Genomic DNA, 21101 nt, shown 5'->3' with positions numbered 1-21101 from the left:
ATGCTGGCAGTTCAGAACAGAAGTGCTCTTGCGGATGTGTGTAAAGAAATATTTCTTCCTACTGTATTATCTGTTTCTTTCACATGAGCAAATTCATCCAAGTCAAATAATATCTAGTCAAAGGATTAAAACTATTTGGAAATCAAATCTCCAATAAAGAGACTTCAGAATAGACTTAATATTGCTCAGTTATAACTGTGCTTGAACAACTGAAAACATTAGCTTCCAGGAGGTTAAAGCAATGGGAAATCTGCCATTCACTGACTTGATCCTGTAAATAATTATTTACAGCCATGTTACCATCACTTAGTGTCAGATGTTTTAAATTTTGTAAAATTAAAATTATTAAGAGGTGAATGCTACAATAGCAACATTTCACAACTGTTGACATTTTTACAGTTAAAGGCAAAGCTCTGTGCACTCAATTGAAAACTAAATTCAAACTCTATGACAAGGCCCTGATTTCTGCAATATTTTGAGAATCAACTGATTAAATCAACTTTGAGTAATTTTTTTTTAAAAGGTGTTACTGGGTCAGATATGAAAATAACAATCAGTACACTATTCCATATTTGGATGTTAATTTTAAATTTTATTCTGCTGCAAGTTTTTAGTGTGCTGCACATTTTTGTCATAAATTATATTATAAAAGTGGTCAGAGAAAGATGATTCATCATCCTATTAGCAAACAGCTGGGAGTTTTGATATCCAAGGGCATTTGGGATTGTGGGACAAGCACATAATATTAATAGAAATATCTAGATAATCAGCATTTAAATAGTTAACAATTTCAACATCATTAGCTTTCAGAATGAACTCAGGGGTGAGTAAGCTACTTCACACATCTCAGAGCTGTTCCTTCATGTTGTCAACCTATTCAGGAAAAGTATTGCCCTGGGGTCACATTTGGACAGTTCTCTTTTAAGAATTTAAAAAAGAAGAAAGTTTAGACTTTGGAAAACAACTCTGCAGCAAAAGGATATACAAATCATAGCCAATTTTATATAAAATGACAACATGCATGTTTCCAGCATGTAAACATTATTAATGCACCCTTTACTCTAGGCAAGGGGTCAGCAACCTCTGGCACACGGCTCGCCAGTGTAAGCACCCTGGCAGGCCGGGCCAGTTTGTTTACCTGCCGCATCAGCAGGTTCGGCAGACCACGGATCCCACTGGCCACAGTTCGCCGTCCCAGGCCAATGATGGTGGCAGGAAGGGACGCGGCCGAGGGATGTGGGCATCCGACCAAGTGGGTATTCACCCATGAAAGCTCATGCTCCAATACGTTTGTTAGTCAATAAGGTGCCACAGAACTCTTTGCCGCTTTTAGTATGGTTTTAGACATTTAAATTTAGTTCAATTTCATTCACCTATATGGCAGTTTGCTAATACTATGCACATGGCAATTTAACTGTTTCTAATTAATCTTTCAAGTCCTTAATCTATTTACATACACCAGATGAAGCCATGCCTCTCCTAGAAGGATCTTTACACTTTCCTATATAGTTCAACAAAACAGCAGAAGTGTTTGAACATCTTGATCTATTTAAACATTAAAAGCAAAATTACTGGCATTGACCAGATCTTAAATAAATGATTTAACCTTTAAAGTAACAAAATCAATTTGTTATATTCTAAGAGGATAGTACTTAAAATTATGTAACAATTAACTTCCTGAAACTACTTCATTTAATTGATCAGTCTGATAATCACAGCAATCATAGCAAAATTTTCCTAATTGAAACATTTATTGTTTTCTTTCAGACAGTAAAACATTTTGGGTAGAGGTCAACAGCTCACTGTGATCCACCATTTTGCCATGCATGGAGGGGTATAAACATTTCAGCAAATCAAAAAAATGTTTTTGAACACTGGCATATTACATGTTTTTCACTGAAAAAAATACTTTTCAACTGTGTGTTTTATGACTAACGTGGTGAATTATATATTTATAAAACCACACACCACACTTTTGTTTAATCAAATACTGATTAAACTCCATGTAACGGGGCACATGCCTTGCCCCTCCGGTTTGGCCCTTCTCTCCCTCTTCTCAGAGACACTTCAGGCTGGTGCAACGCCCATGCTCTTTATTTGTGATCAAGTCCCCTGTTCCCAACCTGTTTCCAACTATATTCAGGCTTTTTACAACAGCTTGGCCTACCACAGGCCTGGCCAGCAACAGACTAGGAGACTCTCACCTCCCTCTGAGTCTAGACCTGACCTTCAACTCCTGTCCCTGTCCCCATCCCACCCCCTTGATCTCACTTCCTCCCAGTCTTATAGCTCCTGGTAACAAGTCTGGCAGCTGTGATCAGTTACCAGACAAGCATCAAGCTACCTACCCAGCCCCAATTCAATCCCCCGATTGGGGCTGGGGTGACAGGAGCTGATTAAGGCAAGGGTGGGCAAACTATGGTCCGTGGGCCATGTCCGGCCTGTCAGAATTTTTAATCCAGCCCTCAAGCTCCCTTTGGTGAGCAGGGTCAGGGGCTTTCCACCCCACTCCCAGAATCAGCTTCTTGTCCTCTCTCTGGCTCCAATGCGTAGGGGCAGTCAGGGGGTCTGCACACTGCTCCCATCCCAAGCACTATCACCCCCACCCCCCCCCCAGCTCCCATTGACCGGGAACTGCAGCCAATGGGAGCTGCAGGGGCAGCGCCTATCGACAGGGCAGCACACAGAGCTGCCAGGCTGGCACCATGCCTCCGCATACGAGGCAGAGGGGGGCATGCTACTGCTACTGCTTCCGGGATCTGCAGGGGCAGCACAAAGAGCTGCCTGGCTGTGCCTCCGCCTAGCAGCCAGAGGTGGGACATGCCACTGCTTCCAGGAGCTGCTTGAGGTAAGTGCCACCCGGAGACTGCATGTCTGACCCCATGCCCCCATCCCCCACTCCCCTAGCCCTGACCCCCCTCCCACCCTCTGAACCCCTCAATCCCAGTCTGGAGCACCCTCCTGCACCCCAAAACCCTCATCTCCACCCCAGAGCCTGCACCCCCAGCCAGAGCCCTCAACCCTTCGTGTCCCAGCCCCTTCCCCAGGCCGATCCCACTCCTACCCTCTGAACCCCTCAGTCTCAGCCTGGAGCACCCTCCTGCACCCCTAATCCCTCATCCCCAGCCTCTTCGCAAAGTCTGCCATACAATTTCATAAGGATTTATGGCCTGCCATACATTTTCTATATCCAGATGTGGCCCTCAGGCCAAAAAGTTTGCCCATCTCTGGATTAATGCCTCTCTAGCAGCACCCTGCCATACTCCAGGTTAAATAAATTATGTTTCCCTTGGGGATTGTCACATCTGATCAGTAGGTATATTACTTGACACATTCTATGACCAAGAACACCAATATAACCTTTATAAACAGACCCTACCAAACTCACAGTCTATTCTGGTCAATTTCATGGCCACAGGATCTGAAAATTAGTCTATTTCATGTTTTGAGATGTTTACATCTGAAATGTCATGGTATTGTAACTGTGGGGATGCCGACCAAAAAAGGGGTTGTGGGGGGGGAGGAGGGGTCACAGGATTGCCACCCTCACTTCTGCGCTTTCATAGCTGTGCTCTGAAGGTAGCAGCCGCGGAGCTTCCTGTAGTTAGAGAAGGCTTCCAAAGGTGGAGGTGAGTCCATTCTCCCCCATGCTGCTCGGAGTGCACCAGCAGAGGGCTCTTAGCTGCTAGTCCCCGCTGGAGTAGGGAGGGCCAAGATTTGCTTTCCCCTGCACAGCAGGTCTTGCGGGGAAAATCGGACCCACCTCCAGAGGCAGAGCAGAAGTAAGGCTGGTACACCCTCACTTCTGTGCTGCAGCAACTGTGAAGCTTCCTGAAGCCAAGGGTAGATTCTCAGAGGTGAGTCTAATTTCCCTCAGGCTGCTGGGGGAGCTCCAGTCAGGGGCTCCTAGCTGCTAGTTCCAGTCAGGCTCGGGAAGGACAGGACTTCCTCTTCCCCTGCACAGCCATTGCAAAAAGCACCACACACACACACCCTCATTTGCTTCCTGCCCCATCGCTCCGCAGCCATGGGAGGGACGCAAGTGTACAGGGAGATGTACACTTCCAGATGCAATTAGCAGCTTATTTCAATAAAATAAAGCAAGGTCATGTGAACTTGACAGGTTTTACTGATTGACACTTTACAGCAGCAAATAACACTCCCTGATTGGAAGATATGGGCATGTGAGGCTGTTCTGTAGAGCAGTGATCTCCATTGGTAGCCTCAAACTTGAGAGCCACTGCCTTAAGTTAACAAAAGCAAGTGAAAAGAAAGTTCTTGTTTCAAATATCATTAACTGAATGTCAGAATGGAGCATCCAGCCACTGTCTTTCTTCATTCCGTCTCTGCACTGAAAACACCTGTCCATGTTTAGACACAGCTCTCTCTGCATCCATGAAGTTCATTAGAACTGCCTGAAAATACTGATCTAGCCTTGAGAGGTGGGAAATTCTGCCATCAACAGAGTTCCAAAATTGTAACGCAGGCAAACCACAATCTGCTTCTTTCGTGATATTTTTATAAGCAGGAATCTCCAACCTACAATTCTTGTCAAAGCCAAGAATTACATTAAGGGAGGTTAAATCAATCATCATCAAGTATCTTTGTGCAGTGTCAAAAATACATAGAGCTTTCAGGAGCCCTGCTGCAGGCTGTTGAAACTTTTGAGCTGTTTCTGCTACATCGCTTGACTCTTCCCTGTAGCAGCAGTATTGTCTGAGCTTCTTTGCCATGAAAGAAAACCGGTGGCGTAGCCAGGTGGAGCAAACAAAGGAGGCGGACATAAAAAAAGGCACCATCCGCTGAGGCACTCCTGGTCTTCAGCGAGCACTTCAGTGGCGGCTCCTTCACACACTCTGGGTCTTTGGTGGCACTGAAGGACCCGCAGCCGAAATGCTGCCGAAGACCCGGAGTGCCGCCCCGTGAGTTCAAGCAGGAGCAGCAGGGGGCGCCTTTTTTTTATGTCTGGCTCCCTGTTCAGAGTAAAAATTAAAAAGGAACCAAAAATTTAAAAGGCGCCACTTGTGCGCAGTGGGAGAGCAGCCGCTCCCCCTGCTCCCCCCCTGCCTGAAGCTACGCTACTGAAGAAAACTCCTGCTGAACACTGGCATTTAATTCAATATTGTCAGACTGATGTTCATTTGACTGTGCTTCCAGCCCAAAATAGTACATTCATTACCTTGTTGTAAGCTTAGTGGATTGTGACATGCCAAGATTCGAACCAAGTGATTAAGTCCATCAGTCCTGTGGCATTCTTGGCAACAAACTGAACTTGCTCATTCAGCTGAACATTGTTCAGAAGGCTTGAAAATTCTGTTAAAATCTGCATTTTCCATGTCAGTATAAGCTCTTCTGAGACAAACTCAGTAGTACTTCAGGTGAGCTGTATGGTACAGCAGCCAAGAACCAGGAATTCCAGTGAGTAATTACTGGCCCTGGGAGGAGTACAATATTTTGTTCCTCGATTTCAGTCATCTTTGCAATGTGCTGCCTGTATCAAAGTTTGCAGCTTATGCAGTGTTTAAAGATCTTTTTAATGTAGCTGACCAGTTTGTCATCTTTACCAAACTTGCTACTCCACAGCTTACTGATGAGAAAAATTATATGCGAGTTACATGTAATATGGACAGCATTTGGCATTAGACCTTGGAAAACAGATTTGAAAAATTTGATGCAAGTTGCATTGTCACTTATGAAAACAGATACTTCGACAAATCCATACCGTATTTTGAAATGGTTTTAATTACCACTTGAGAAACTGTAGTATAGCAAGGGCATCCAAGTAAACGCAGTCAGCGAGCACTGCTAGCTTTCCTGTCTGTACATCTTTGGTCTTGTCAGCAATAAAATCAAATAGAACATTCAGTACGTAGTTGTCTTGCTCATCTGTGGACTCAGCCAAAAAGATTTCATGAGTTAATTTGAGACTTCATCTCCTCAAAATGTGTAGCAAAAACCTTTGGAAGGTAGTCCTGTTGGAACTTATTCACACTTGGTAAGCAACCAGCATTTTGTGAATTCACGCAGCTTTGGATGATCAAGTTTCTCCAGAGGTATATTAGCACTTGAAAATGCATCCACAGGTTCCATTCTAGCTAAATGACGGATCTCAGAACTCTCTGTCATCTTCTTAAAAAGAGATGAAATTGGATTTTGATTTTTAACTTTGTTTCCCAGCAATGCAGCCCTCTTTCTGCTTCTATGGGTTTCCGAGTCTAAGTGGAACTGTATCATTGTCACAGATGCGTGATCCAAGGAAAAACACTGCAGCTTGTACAAAATACACCATTGGCATGTAGAATTTGGCTTCCAAATTCTTTCACAGGATCCACTGCAGTAATGATTAAAGAAGTTTTTGATTTACTTTGAACACTCATTTTCAAGTAATTTCACTTGTCTTCCCGTAGGCTACCAATTGAGAACACTATACTACAACCCCCACCCCCCCACCTCCATATCTATCAATCAGTGAGTTGAATCCTGAATGTCATTTGCTGCTGTAAAGTGTCAATGAAAATATCCTGTCAAGTTCTTGACCTTTCTTCATATTTTTATTTAAACAAGCTAATAATTGCATCTAGAAGGGGTGCAGCTCCCTGTACAGTGATCCCTTGCAGAGCGATGGGGGCAGGAAGTGATTGGGGGTGAAGTTTCCTGCAGCTGGGGGAGGTACCCGTAGGCAGTTGTGAGCTGGAGCCAATTCCCACCGGTTCGCGGGAACCGGTTGTTAAATTTAGAAGCCTTTTTAGCACCGGTGAGTGACAATTAACAAAAGCTCTAGCAGCTCCTTGCCCTTCCCTCAGCCCCAGCTCACCTCACTGCGCCTCTGCCTCCTCCTCTGAATGCTCCTCCGGCTTCTCCTTCCCCTCCCCAGCTTCCTGCGAATCAGCTGTTCGCACGGGAAGCCTGGGAGCGCTGAGAAGAAAGCAGCGGCTTCCCGCAGGTGAGCTGGGGCAGGGACGCGAGCGGGAGGAGGGCTCCAGGCGCCGCACGGCTCCAGCCTGGCCCCCAGGTCCGGCCCCAGCAGAGCGCCCTGGCTCTGGCCGAGCGGCTCCGGTCCCAGCCCCAGCCTGGCCCAGCCCTAACCTCCAGGCAGCAGGAGAGTTGGGGGGATGGATTAGTGTCGGGGCGGTCAGAGGGCAGGGGGATTGAATAGGGGCAGTCAGGAAAGAGCAGGGGTTAGATGGAGCGGTGGGGGGCAGTCAGGGGTAGGGATTCCAGGGACAGTCAGGGGACAAAGAGAAGGGGTGGTTGGATGGGGCAGGGGTCCCGGGGGGGGGGGGCCATCAGGAATGAGAGGAGGGGTTGGATGGGGTGGCAGGGGGCAGTCAGGGGACAGGGAAGGGGGTGGATGGGGCAGGCGTCCCGGGGGAGGGGGTATTAAGGAAGGTGGGGGGTTGGATGGAGCAGGAGTCCCGGGGGGGACACGACCCCCTCATGGGGTGAGGAAGAGGGAACCAGTTGTTAATATTTTGGCAGCTCATCACTGCCTGTAGGTGAGTATGATCTCCCCCCAAGAGCGGTCATGCAGGGGAAGAACAAGTCCCGCCCCAATCTGGCTGGGACTAGCAGCTAGGAGCCCCCAGCTGGGGCGCTCCCATCAGCATGGTGGAGGAGAAGACCCACCTCCACTTCTGGGAATCTCCTGCAGCTGCAAGCTTTGGGGTTACTGCCCAACCCCAGAGCTTCCTGCAGCTGAGGGTGGAGATGGGTCTGATCTTCCCACTGAGAGCTGCTGTGCAGGGGAAGAGTAAGTCTTGTTGCTCCCCATCCCAGAGGGGACTAGCAGCTGGAGCCCAGGGTACGGTAGGAGCCCTTAGCTGGGGCACCCCCAGTCCTGCCTCTTCCCTTCCAATATACTAGATTTCACGGGTGAGGTCTGATTTCACAGTTCATTACATGTTTTTCACAGCCGTGAATTTGGTAGGGCCCTATTATAAAGTCTGGTCAACCTTAAGCCTGCCCATCTCCACTTTCTAGGGGACCAAGGGACATCTGCAAATGTGGGCAGCAAATCCTGACGCAAGTCTGGAATCATTTACCTGGAGTGTGGCGTTTTCAACTGATCAACCAGCAGCCTTTCATCTAAAAGCTCTGAGTATCTGCTGAGCCCTTTGGATGAATAAGGCTGTAGCGTACCAGACATTGTTAACTCCTTGAGGGAGTCAGGGAAATGAACTGAGCCCTACTAACAGGTCCAGCTCCAGGTACCAGTGAAGGAAGCAGGTGCCTGGGGCGGCCAATAGAAAGGGGTGGCATTCCATCCGTTGTTGGGGCGGCACGTCCAGGTCGGCGGCAGTGGCACTTCAGCGGCAGCTCAACCGGCCCGCCTCAGCCTTCGGCGGCAGATCCTTCACTCCCTGTCCTCCTCCTCAGCGGCACTTTGGCAGCAGCTCAATCGGGTTTTTCTTTTTCCCTTTTTTTTTCCTCACTGCTTGCGGTGGCAAAAAAGCTGGAGCCGGCCCTGCCTACTAAAGGCTAAGTCAGTGAAATGAAATCTCGCCACTTAAGCAAGACCGTCTTCTTCTGTTCACTATCCATGTATATATTCTGCAACCTATCCCTAAACATATTTGTCTGTCAATAGATATTCAGTAACCCTTTGTTGTAAGTCAAAATTTATGTTGAGTATTTATAAAAGATGAAACTTCAGTGTCCTAGCACCGAGGAGTCTCTCCCTCAGATGCTCAGCTGGCTGGTTCTCGTTCACACACTCTGGGTCTAATTGATCCCCATATACAGGGTCAGGATGAATTTTTTCCCCAGATCAGATTAGCAGTGACTTTGGGGGGTTGTTCCCTTCTTCTGCACATAAGAGAGTGGGTCCCTTGCCAGGACTGTCTGTGTATATCTCATTTAATCATTTCCCCACCATTGCAAGGCCTCTAGCACTGGTGCATGTTGATCCCTCCTATGCTCTCCGTGTGGGGCTCATTTATTTCAGTCTCGTTTCTGTTGTTGGGTTTAATGTGCTGACAGCCTGTGACATATAGGAGGTCAAACTAAATGATCTCGTGGTCTCTTATGGCCTTAAACTCTCATGACTTCAATACTTCGAGGAGGAGGAGGAGGAGTATACATATCAAAGTTTAAAATAAGAGGAACATGCCAGCAATATCAACTTTTTGTAATTACTGGACTGTTTAAATGTTTGAAAAAGGGTAGTTCAGTAAAATTGTTTATCCTCCAGTACAGAAAATGTCTGATGTCTACAGCAAAGGCAAACTGCTAAATACCATTAACCAAAGTCTAAAGATAAGAAATTTTCCAGACTCACCAACTCTAACCCAAAGAGGCTGTGGTCCTCCCAAACATCTTCAGATACTGCATCACCAATAAGAAGCACATCTTCAGAAAGTAATTCAAGAACTTGCATTGTCACTCTACTACTGCCTATGAATGAAAATGTGAAATATGTTACAGCAGTTCAATTGTAGACAGCGTATAAATGATTTAATATTAGTAGTGCAGCCCCTTTTCAGACAGGGAATACTTTAACTCTGAAAATCTGTAAATTTAATTTTCTTGTGCATTCATGCTACTCAGTTAGCATCGATTGTCATCATTGCAACATCCAGCAATAGCTTTGAATCACGTCTACTTTTTCTTTGCTTTCTGGAAAGAACATTTTGAGAGTTAATTCACTAGAGAACTCACTATTCACCAAAAGTACTAGGCACCCTCCTCCCCACCAGTTCAAATCTTAACATGGTTTCATTCTTTGTACTACAGACAGCTCTTCATATGCTAGTCCAGGAGTGGCCAACCTGTGGCTCCGGAACCACATGCAGCTCTTCAGAAGTTAATATGTGGCTCCTTGTATAGGCACCGACTCCGGGGCTGGAGCTACAGGCACCAACTTTCCAATGTGCCGAGGGATGCTCACTGCTCAATCTCTGGCTCTGCTGCAGGCCCTGCCCCCACTCCATCCCTTCTTGTCCCCTCCCCCGAGCCTGCCATGCCCTAGCTCCTTCCCACCCCCGCACCTGAGCCTCCTGCATGCTACAAAACAGCTGATTGGGAGGTAGAGGTGCTGATTGGCAGGGCTGCTGGTGGGTGGGAGTCGCTGGGAGTAGGGTTGGGCAGGGGGAGAGCTGATGTGGGGCTGCTGACGTATTACTGTGGCTCTTTGGCAATGTACACTAGTAAATTCTGGCTCCTTCTCAGGCTCAGGTTGGCCATGCCTATGCTAGTTGATGATTCTGACTACTTAAGCCAGCCAATCACACTTCTTGTGAGGAAAAAGTCACATTCCACCCTGGATTCTTTAATTACCCTGAATTCACAATGGTCAGCTTACTGAAATGATAAATTCCTTCTTCTAAATACAGCAGCACCATGTTTAATAAGGAAGAGTTACAGGGATATTTTTCGCTTCTTCCCCTTCACCCTCCAAAAACAAAGAAGATATTAGTTCTTATTATTAAGCACTACAGTAATTAAAAAGCAGGGAAATAGAATTTGTGCTGAAGCTGCTAAACTTTAATATACACCTCTACCCTGATATAACATGGCCCGATATAACACAAATTTGGATATACCACAGTAAAGCAGCACTCCGGGAGGATCAAAGCAAGTTCGATATAACGCGATTTCACCTATAATGCAGTAAGATTTTTTGGCTCCCGAGGACAGCGTTATATCGAGATAGAGGTGTATTTTCCAGACTGTTTTAATACATATAGCCTATACTAGAAAAGCTACCATCAATGACATTTCTACTGCATTATTGTGCCTGCTGTTAGCATTTATGTAAGTGAAGAGACATTGCTAACCTTGGGTGACCTGCTTAAATCGCAGCTGAGATGACAACTAGGGAACAGTTGCTCAGAGAAGACACTCCTGGATAAAAAGGCTAATGTATATTTACCATGGATAGGAATTTTGCCAAATAAAGTCAGTTGGCTATATGAGGAAGGACAGGATGAGAATGTTTACATATAAAGTTTTATAGTATTGCAGACACATTTTACCATTGCTGTGGATGAGATATTATTTGATTGATCTTTTTCACTCAAGGATAAATATGCCTGAAACGTCCCACCTGAAAAAGTAGGAAAGTTATCTCCCCATTCTTGGTGGTTTTGTTTTCAACATAGAATACATGTTTCCACACTAGTCTATGTACTAGGATAGCAGCTCCCTATTTTTTGTCAAAGGCTGGGAGAGGGTTGATTCTGCTATGCTCTTTCCCACCATCCCAAGCTACTGTCACAGACTTCTTTATTTTTTTGGTCCATTTTCTCTCTCCTGTTCTTCAACCTGGGACCTTTCGCTTTGTTACTCCATTCCCCGCACCTCCCACTCCTTTTTTGGCCTTCTTTTTTACTCTTTTATTTTGTAAGTCCCTTTTCTTTGTCTCCATTAACCAGAAGGTTACATTCTGCTTAATGTGGATTGCCTATTGGTGACTCCTTGAGGTAGGGCTTCATTCTTACAGCTGAGAATCTGGGAGCAAAAGAAACTTGGAATAGCAAGCCTGCAGATGTGCTGTACATGAGAGTTGCCGCTAAGCCATTAGTGGCCACAAAAGCAGCATAGATGGAAGGCTGGCAGCTTTCAAAATGACAGCTGCTGCTTTATCTGTTGCATATTTATAGGGAGTGGACTCAACATCATGCAGTTTTCTCAACAAGACAAGTTAGGCTCTGCCTCCCAGCATGGGCAAAACTTTAGTAGGGCTAAGTTAGGTTTGGCATTCTCAGTGTTTAAGGTCTTCTTGCAACTGACTCACTGGGTACATTTTCTTTCTTATGCTTCCACTCCTTTGTGATATACTTGTTTGAGGGTATTTCAGGAAGAAAACCTGAAGTCCACACACTAAATTTTAAGTTTCCCATTATAGCTCAGGAGAGTCACTGCAGTGTTTCTGATCTTAGTTATGGTTTCAAACATATGTTTATTTAGTAGTGAAATGCTACATTTCCACAGTAAGCCCCTTGAGGGTTGATACTTGATCTGGAGTCTAGATGTGTATGAATTCTGATCAAGAAGTAGTCAGTTCACACTACCCAGGTAAGACAGAAGTGAGAGTGTGGGAAAAGGAAAGAGAAAACATTTAAGAACTGGCAAAAGCAACAATTTCACTACCTAGCGAAGGAAACATCTCCATTATCAATCATCAAGGTGGAATGAAGTCTCAAGGTTCAGCACAACCTCATGAATACTGATAATAGCAACAGCAGCCAGAGCATTTTCTAGCTGGAGACTGCACCCACCTCTCACAGATAAAGACTTAGCTAACGTGATCCACACTTTTGTGACTTCCAAGCTAGATAATTTCAATGCACCCTACCTGGAGATGACTATGCAGCCCACATGCACACTGCAGCTGATTCAACATATTCTGGTCCTCTTGCTAAACAAAGTAGAATGGTGAGAGTATCACACAATACTCCATATTAGCATCCAGTCCAATACCAGATAAAGGACCAAGACCTTAAAACGTATTACCATCAATGGAAAAGAGCCAAGCTTTCTTAATATGAACTCTTTCCCCACTCTCTCACAGTTTCAGCACCTTCAATCAGCCATAAGTGTGAAATTTTCGAGAACTGGTACAGAGTAGAGGACCTTTGCTCTGTGATATCACTGATGGCAAACATATGAATAGAATTTCTTCAGACAGGACTTTCTCAAATAAAGTAGCATAATGACCCCATAATGTTTGAAAGGAAGGCCAAAGAGATTAACTCCTCTCCCCTAAAGAAACTTAAAATAGGGATAAGAGCTCAGTCTAAGTTTGGATATATGCATGTGGCTCCTTAATACTAGTGACTGGTGCATTAGAAATGCATCTATGCTACTGCCAGCCCCGGATTATTAGGAGAAGGCCCTAAATGAAGCTAAATTTGTTATTTAAAATAAACTTATCAAGATTGGGCTACATACCGGGACCACTTCTTTAAAGGGGTGGGGGGCAGCTGAAAAATGAGTCCAGAAATATGTTCATGTCAGTTGTGGAACTTTGAATTTTTACTTTGACTTTTTATAAATCAAGATTATAATAATATATGTTTATTTATAACTAACTTTTATCTTAGTGAATTTTCCAATCTAGAAGTATTTATATTTTATATAATTTAAAATAAAAATATCTCCTATTCACTGTTAAAAGCAAAATGAACCTTTCACTGAGGGTACATCTACACTTCAGTTTAAAGTTGTACAAGAGATAAATGACTGATAATGAATCTAATAATATATAAATATCAAATGTTTTAATACTTATTTTTCTCTTTAGGTTTAAGGCAAAGGATAGTAAGTTAGGGTATGTCTATGCTACAAGCTGGGGGTGAGATTCGCAGCTCACGAAGACATACTCACACTAGCTCCAATCAAGCATTGCCATCAGAGATCAGAAATGCTAGATAATATTTTATCTTCCCACAGTCATGCTGCCCTGGCTACATTCTAGTTTTAGTGAACAAGATCAATTATAGCTACCATATGCCTCCTCAAGCTGAGACTCACACTCTAGCTTGAAGTATGGACTTACTCTGAATTACTATCCTTTGCCTTTTAAAGAGCAAAATAAGGTTTTAAAGCATTTAAGATGTCTACACAGTATTAGATTTATTATCAGTCATTTATTACATTTAAACTGACTAGATATTGGGAAGTTCTTAAAAGTCTGAAATTAATGCAGACAAGCATTTCCTCAACCTTGTGTGATGAGAATTTTAAATTAAGCAAGAAAAACTAAGTAGTAACCCTACCTTGTTCACTTAAGGAGTCACAAGTATAGGTTGATTTCTTTAGGTTTTCAAATTACTTCAACTAACTGGACGTGGAAATGTGCAGTCCTTTTACAGACCTCTTCGCTGTGAGCCAACTGCTGTTAGAAAGCATGTAAAACTTCACTACTAAAAGGGCAAGGGGAAATTTGGTAAATTAATGTATGCAGAAATAACTGCAATCATCAACTGACTTCCACAAAAAATTAAGAAAAAAGTTTAGAAGCAAAGTATGATACACCTAATTTCCCTTCCGTGTGAAATGGGGTTTAGAATATCAATATGTATATTGCTGTAATACCGATTAAGGAAAATGTAGTAGTCGTGCTACCAAAGTTTGGAATCTCTGTCGCTATTTGCAAATGGAAAATGTATTGCTCAGTATGAAAGAGGAACAGCATAGCAAAGTTAGTGTACCAGCCTTTTCTCTGGGATTGTAGACAAAACTGACTATCATTCTCAAATACGAGAGCCATAAACAGGACCACCGGGTCTGGGTCTTCTCTGGTCGGCATGCAGGGGATTAACGGTTAAGGTCAGTTTACGGTAAGCCTAATGCTTACTGGTTAACCTTTTACATCCTTACTTCCTGTGAGATACTAGTGTCCACTTGGTAACTACTGACAATTAGTCCAAAGAAGTTCAATACAGTGAACAAGAGCTTCCCACATCCCCACACCACAATGTAGTTCAAAATGGTATTCAAATAAAAAAGCTGATCACCTGCCAACTCCTCAAACCAAGAGAGCTCCAAATAGGTTGATAAATAATGCAATTAATGAACTGCATAATTCTACAAACATGCTACAAAACAAAGGCCAAGTAGTTGCTCCACTGATCCATAAGAATGCTTTGTGGCTGTTAAGATCTTTGATTCAGGGAGGTCCAAAATTGATACTTGCTTCTGGACAGTTAAATACTGGATTATATATTCAGTAAATTAGAGACCATAAAAAAAGAACCATTTAAGAACTTTGTTATTGATTAAAAACATATTCCAAAAACATAAAAAGCCACTTAAAGATTCAATATTTTTACACAAATAGCGTCACTATCAAGATAGTATAAAGTGGTACATTAATAAGTCCAATAAAAATCTTTACAAATCCAATAATCTTTACATTACCCAAGGCAGGCCAAAATATACTACAGTGTAAAATTTGGATGAGAACTTTTCACATTTGGTCTTAATTTAATCCTTACTAATTTAACCAGTTGAGAAAAATAAAGAGCATATAAATATCATCTTAGATTAATAGTACCACTAACTGTGCCGACAATTATGTTCCAAGACCAATTCAGACACTGTTGCTAAACTAGCAGCTCAGAGGGGTAGAGAGTTGTGAAAGGGAGGACGGGGGAAAATAAGGGTTGTCCCAAGATCATGCGGTTTCACACGTCCTGAGATAGGTTGAAAATATAGTAAATTGTTTTCTACTTATGTTCCATTACTACCCTATGGGCGACAGAGGAAGATACAACTAACCCACTTACAAAGCCATATAAAGGATTTCAACTCTAGACTGGCTGGTAAGGAGAAATTACATCACCCCTAGGTGAGAAAAGCAGGGAGAAATCACATCACCCCAGATCTAGACACATAGGGTACATCTATACTGGCATACAAGATCTGTGGCTGTGCCAGGAGGCTAAAAATTACTGGGAAGACATTCCGGTTCAGGCTGGGCTCTGGAACCCTCCCCCATCACACTGCTGCACAGATGTATGCTTATGCATCATCCAAGGGAACTAATCTTCCTCCTACTGCCAAAGCATAGCTGTTTCGTCGGTTGAAGAGAACACTGTACTATGAATCTGGGGCTTTCTGTGACAGACTCAAATGAAAGGCCGCATGCAAAAACCAAAGACTAGCTTGAAATGTATCTGTTCTGTATAAATTAAATAGTCTTACATGTCACACTATATAATCATAATCCATTCTGGCATTAAAGTCTATGAGTGAAATCCTGGCCCGTTTGAACTCAAGGGGAATTTTGCCATTGCCTTCAATGGTGCCAGAATTTAACACTATGAATCTATGAAAATGCAGACTTCTTCTGCTGTTCTGGCAGATAATAGAAAATATAAAATATATCCTAAATAAATTTAGATAAATTGCCCATTAAAATACTTTTCCTGATAAAGTTATCTGGATATTCCATTTACCAAAACAAAACCTATAACACATGTCAAAAGTGACCTGGATTTTTCAACTGACTAACTAATATAACTGACAGGCTATTCTTACAGGAAAGACACCCTCCTTCCTTTCTGCAACTCATCTGATAACCACTTTCTTTTAGTAAGGTCATTAATGAAATGCAAGAAGACAAGGCCGGCTCTGAATTTTCTGCCGCCCCAAGTAAAAAATAAAATAAAATAAAAAGGACCAGGAGGCAAAGCAAATGGACCCTAAGGTTCTAGGTCTATCAAAAAAGAAAAGGCCTGAACAATACAGAAAACAATCTAAATGTTTCTCCCATGAATATTTTCTTACATGGACAAGGTCAAGAAACATTTTGGGTACACCAGGGCTGCATGACAGGAAGCTACAGAGCTAGCCCCAGAGATGACATACCTGCTCTAGTTAGAGAGAGATCTTTTTCTTCATAGTTATTATATAGAAATAATTTTTCATTAAAATGAATTTTTATTTAAAAAATGTGAATTGCATAAGCTTATGGAGGGTGAATATAGCTTGTAAAGGATACTAGTAAAGAGAAAAAGAGCTGCACGTTCATGGGGATTTAGTTGGGGATTGGTCCTGCTTTGAGCAGGGGGTTGGACTAGATAATCTCCTGAAGTCCCTTCGAATCCTGATATTCTACGATTCTATGCTGGTGGCAGAAGAAAAACAAGGTTTAGTTGAGAGAGGGTTTCTTTCCTGCTTGTCAGTCCACATACCCTTGTCCCACTTTACTTTGTCTCAGCCAAACTCACTATTTCTTCTCCCTTTGAAACATACTACATTCCTCTGTCTCCTTCCCCATGCATTCAATCTCTTCCTGTCACCTTTTTCTAGGGCAAAACAGAGCTAGAGATCTATTAGCTGATCCAACTTTACAGGGCCTGACCAAATACCCCACAACAAAATAACCACAATAATGTGATTAATGTGCTTAAGAATGGCTGCTTTAAAAAGAAAAATAATTCTTTACAAAGCACCCATTTTGAAAATATTATGGGAGTCTCCTACTCGGATGGGATACAAAATGAGGGAAAAGAAGTATTCCTGCACACATAAAAACCATCTAATATCCATTCACCTGTTCTTAGAAGAGGTACAGCATATTCCAGGATGGACACACAGAACTGAGGAAGGCTGAGCTGTTGGAACTGTAACTCTAAAGTATCCTCACTTTCCAGGTCTGGCAAGTCAATGTGCCCTACATCCAGCGGTGACTGTAGATTTATTCTGGAGTTTGCACTAGCTTGAGTACTGCTTCCACTACAAAGCAAATACAGTATAGGAATTAAACACTGTCAAACAAGACAAACTTAAATAGTCTTTTAAAAAAAGAGTGACCTGAAGATGTAAAAAATAGGACTGCAACCTTTTTTTCATTTCTTTATGATTTATAAAGGCAGTCTAGCTTTTACTCCCACAAAAAAAAAAGGGGTGGGGGACGACAACATTTTTTTCCTTAGAAATCTACAGTATGTTAAATCTGATGTTGCCTGTTTAGTAGAGATCTTCAAAGATGGATCTAGAACTGTGGATCAGGAATGAATGGAGTGTTGAATCTTTGACAAAAAAAGAGCTTTTCCTTCTGTGTTAGACGTTTGTACTAAAACTAAGGGCAGGTCTACACTAAGGGGTTAAGAAACTCTCCCATCGACTTACCTTATGCTTCTCATTCCTGTGAAGTACTGGAGTCGACAGGAAAGCGATCGGTGGTTGATTTAGCAGGTCTTAACTAGACCCGCTAAATCAACCCTCGGTGGCTCGATCACCACAGCATCGATCCATGGTAATTGGAGACAAGCGCTACGTAATAACAAAATAACCCAAAGTGGAGTGGTCTGAATTAAAGTCTCATTCAATAAATAAATTCTTGGTATCATCTATGCCATTTCCCTGCTACCTCTCTGGCTGCCCATAGAATCTTCCAGGAAAGAACAGTCCCCAAAAGACCTGATTTTCTAATGTAAAAAACAAGTGGAACATAAAATCCTTTACAGGCCTTTTTTACACATCAAAGTGGATAAATAGTTCCTAATTCTCCCATCCTCTTCAAAAGACATCTTCAGTACAATCAAGCATATGCATCAACAGTACATTTTGATTTTTATCTTTTTCCAGCTACCTTTCAAGGTTCCTAGATTCACTGGATGTGTTGAACTGAAGATAGCTCAAAGACATAAGGTTTTTCTTATAGTTGTTTTCATCTCTGCAAGTCATTATTTTGACTAAATATTTGAAAGGCTTTATAACGCAATTCAACATACAATAGCTTTATTCATTTTCCCTTATGAAGAATTTGAAGAAAGCAATCTCTGGTATGGTTGCATTTTGTTATATTGTCTTTAAATGGATCCCTCTTTCCAATGCACTTTGAAAGGATAGCAGCGTATTTCTATAGATCCTTTGAACTTAAGAGTTGAAGGAGAATAAAAAGACGATACAGCAATGTAAACAAAAATACAGATGAATCAACAATGGATGGCTCTGATTGCAATACGTATGATTATGAGATGAGGAAGAGACGATGCATCAAATCATTAAAAGTAGAAGTATTAAGAAAAGGGAAAAGGATAGGTTTCCAAACAGAAGTTAAAACATAGAAAAAGAGATGATAGCAGAGCTTCAGAGATTTTAGGCAAGAAGAAAAAGTGTGATATTTAGAAACAGAAATAGAAAAATAAATCAGATTATGAGAACTTGAACAAGAGTTGGTGGCTAGAAAGGATTCTTGTTCAATAGTATTAGACATAAGGATGGGAATTTTGAACCAACATTTTTCCTCTCCCTTAATTCTTTCATCTCTATTGTTTACATCATCTCATTCTCTTGCTGAGCTTCAGGTTTTCCATCATGTTGCCTCTGGGTTATTTGTGGTTTTCCCACAAGCCTCATGCAAGAAGCAGCAAGTAGTTGCACTGACTCAGACATAGTCTAAGTTCTTGGCTCCCTTTTGTTCCCTGAGCACTGCATAGGTTACTTTCACTGCAGTATGAGCATATGCGTTAAAACCAGACCCAAAGCTCCATGAATTCCTCACCCTTCTGCATAGGATGACAGCAGTAGCCTAGCAGAGGCTGCTCTCACGTCTGTGCTGTTACCTGTCATAGGAACAGCAAGATCAGGAGACGAAGGGAGCACGGGCATGCAGACAGGGTTAAACAGGTCACAATATGGCACTTCATTTGCAACAAGTTATCATTTGTTCTCTACATGTCCTCTCTCTCACTTGCTAAAAGTTCAAATCATCCTATGTTGATTTCCTAGTCAATGAGATAGCCACCCCTGCCATTTCTAGATGGGTTGATCTGTGCTAAGTCTTTCCAGTATTAGACTATAAACACTTCAGGGCAGAGGGAAGGGTCTTAGTCTATGTGCTGAAAAGCACAGGGTTTATTTATAGTGCTATATAACTGCTTCATAAAAACTCTATGTACTAGATTCAATAACTTTTTTACATAGTAATAGCTCTCAAGACAGTTAAAATCATCTGAGCTACTATATCTATAATGTGAGAACACTTTATTGTATATTGGTTAGTTCCACTAACTATTATGACTCAAAAAGGTATCACCATTGAGTAAATAAGAATTCAGTCTTTTTAAATCCTCAAGTAATGACATAATAAAAGGGCATTGATTCTTGCAGAGTGATTACAAATCTTGGACCAAGATGAGTACCACATAAACACACTGACCTTTACATTTTAAGAGTCTCCAGTAAATTAGTCATAAAGTTTGAGCTGTGTGGCTAAATCATGCACAATTGAAATTTTATGTGGTCAAGCCTGTATGCCAAAAATCCTTAGAAACTTTTTATGTAAGTATGTATAATCACAACAAACAGATTAAACTACACTCACTCTTAAGTTTTTTCTATGTTCCCAACTGTTGAAGGGAAACAAAAAATCCCAATCTCAATACTTGTCAAGTAAATAGCAGAAGAAGTGGTTTTCAAATCTCACTGCAAACCAAGTCCACACACAGTGAATTGCTGATTTCTTATCTTAAGCCATTTGAAAGAGTGTCAAGTATTTGTAGTTCACCTGTAAAATACCAGTCTTCTCTCTCAAGAGCAGAATGTGAGAGATCAGAAGGATATTACAAATTGTGAATACCATTTTAAATTTAAGTTTCTTTATTTTAAAGACTTTTTCCAGTTAGCATTCTAATTTCAACAATTAGACTTACAGTAGAATCTCAAAGTTATGAACACCAGAGTTACAAACAGACCGGTCAACCACAAACCTCATTTGGAACTGGAAATATGCAATCAGGCAGTAGCAGAGACCAAACAAAGTAAATACAGTACAGTACTGTGTTAAACGAAAACTACTAAAAATTAAAGGGAAAGCAGCATTTTTCTTCTGAATAGTAATGTTCCAAAGCTGTATTAAGTCTATGCTCAGCTGTAAACTTTGAAAGAACAAAAAGTTTTGTTCAGAGTTAGAACACTTCAGGAGTTACAAACAATCTTCATTCCTGAGGTGTTCACAATTCTGAGGTTTTACTGTACATGTTTTCCCACAAGCTGGCTAGGAGCAAAATAGGTAATTCTGGTAATAAGCAATAGGATTAACTTAACCTCCCACTGTGTTCACCTGGAAGATGCTGCATCCCAGTCTTGGCCATCACCTCTGGGACGCTGACCAGTATGTCCAATCACAGATGGTCGAGGGCTACTACTTCCAAGCGATGGATTCTGGGAATGGTGAGGTCCTCTTACTTCTTGGCCACATGACATAGAAGAATTCTGGGAAGCTGTACCTTATGCAACAAAAGCAGAAAAATAAATTTACCACACACCTCTCAGTCTTACAAACCACTCAGTGAAGTATGAAAAGTCCAAGCGGGGTAACAAATGGCAAAAAATTTTAACACTGTTCATTAAAGCAGAATAAAAAAAATAAGGAGAAAAGTACAGGAGATTGGCACAAAACTACTTTACTCCATATAAAAGCAGGAAAGAATCCTGTGGCACCTTATAGACTAACAGACGTTTTGGAGCATGAGCTTTCGTGGGTGAATACTTCGTCAGATGCATGTACAACAGCTAGAACAGGGCCTCAGCCTCCCTGATTGAACTAACCTCATTATCTCTAGCTTGCTTGCATATATATACCTGCCCCTGGAAATTTCCACTACATGCATCTGACGAAGTGGGTATTCACCCACGAAAGCTCA

The 21101-nt window shown here is 42.1% G+C and overlaps 1 protein-coding gene across 1 annotated transcript in view; it reads right to left on the bottom strand.

The window, feature by feature from the left end:
* The window catches only part of RTTN (rotatin), a 178085-nt gene that overhangs the window by 145893 nt on the left and 11091 nt on the right, over positions 1 to 21101 (bottom strand). The window contains 3 exon segments of the mRNA XM_030552664.1: positions 9278 to 9393; positions 17003 to 17184; positions 20519 to 20684. Of these exon segments, the coding sequence (XP_030408524.1) occupies positions 9278 to 9393; positions 17003 to 17184; positions 20519 to 20684 (464 nt within the window).

The sequence above is a fragment of the Gopherus evgoodei genome, chromosome 2 (genome assembly GCF_007399415.2).
Source record: "Gopherus evgoodei ecotype Sinaloan lineage chromosome 2, rGopEvg1_v1.p, whole genome shotgun sequence".
Classification (NCBI taxonomy): domain Eukaryota; kingdom Metazoa; phylum Chordata; order Testudines; family Testudinidae; genus Gopherus; species Gopherus evgoodei.
The sequence above is the reverse complement of the archived record's forward strand: the minus strand, read 5'-3'. Positions and strand labels throughout refer to the sequence as shown.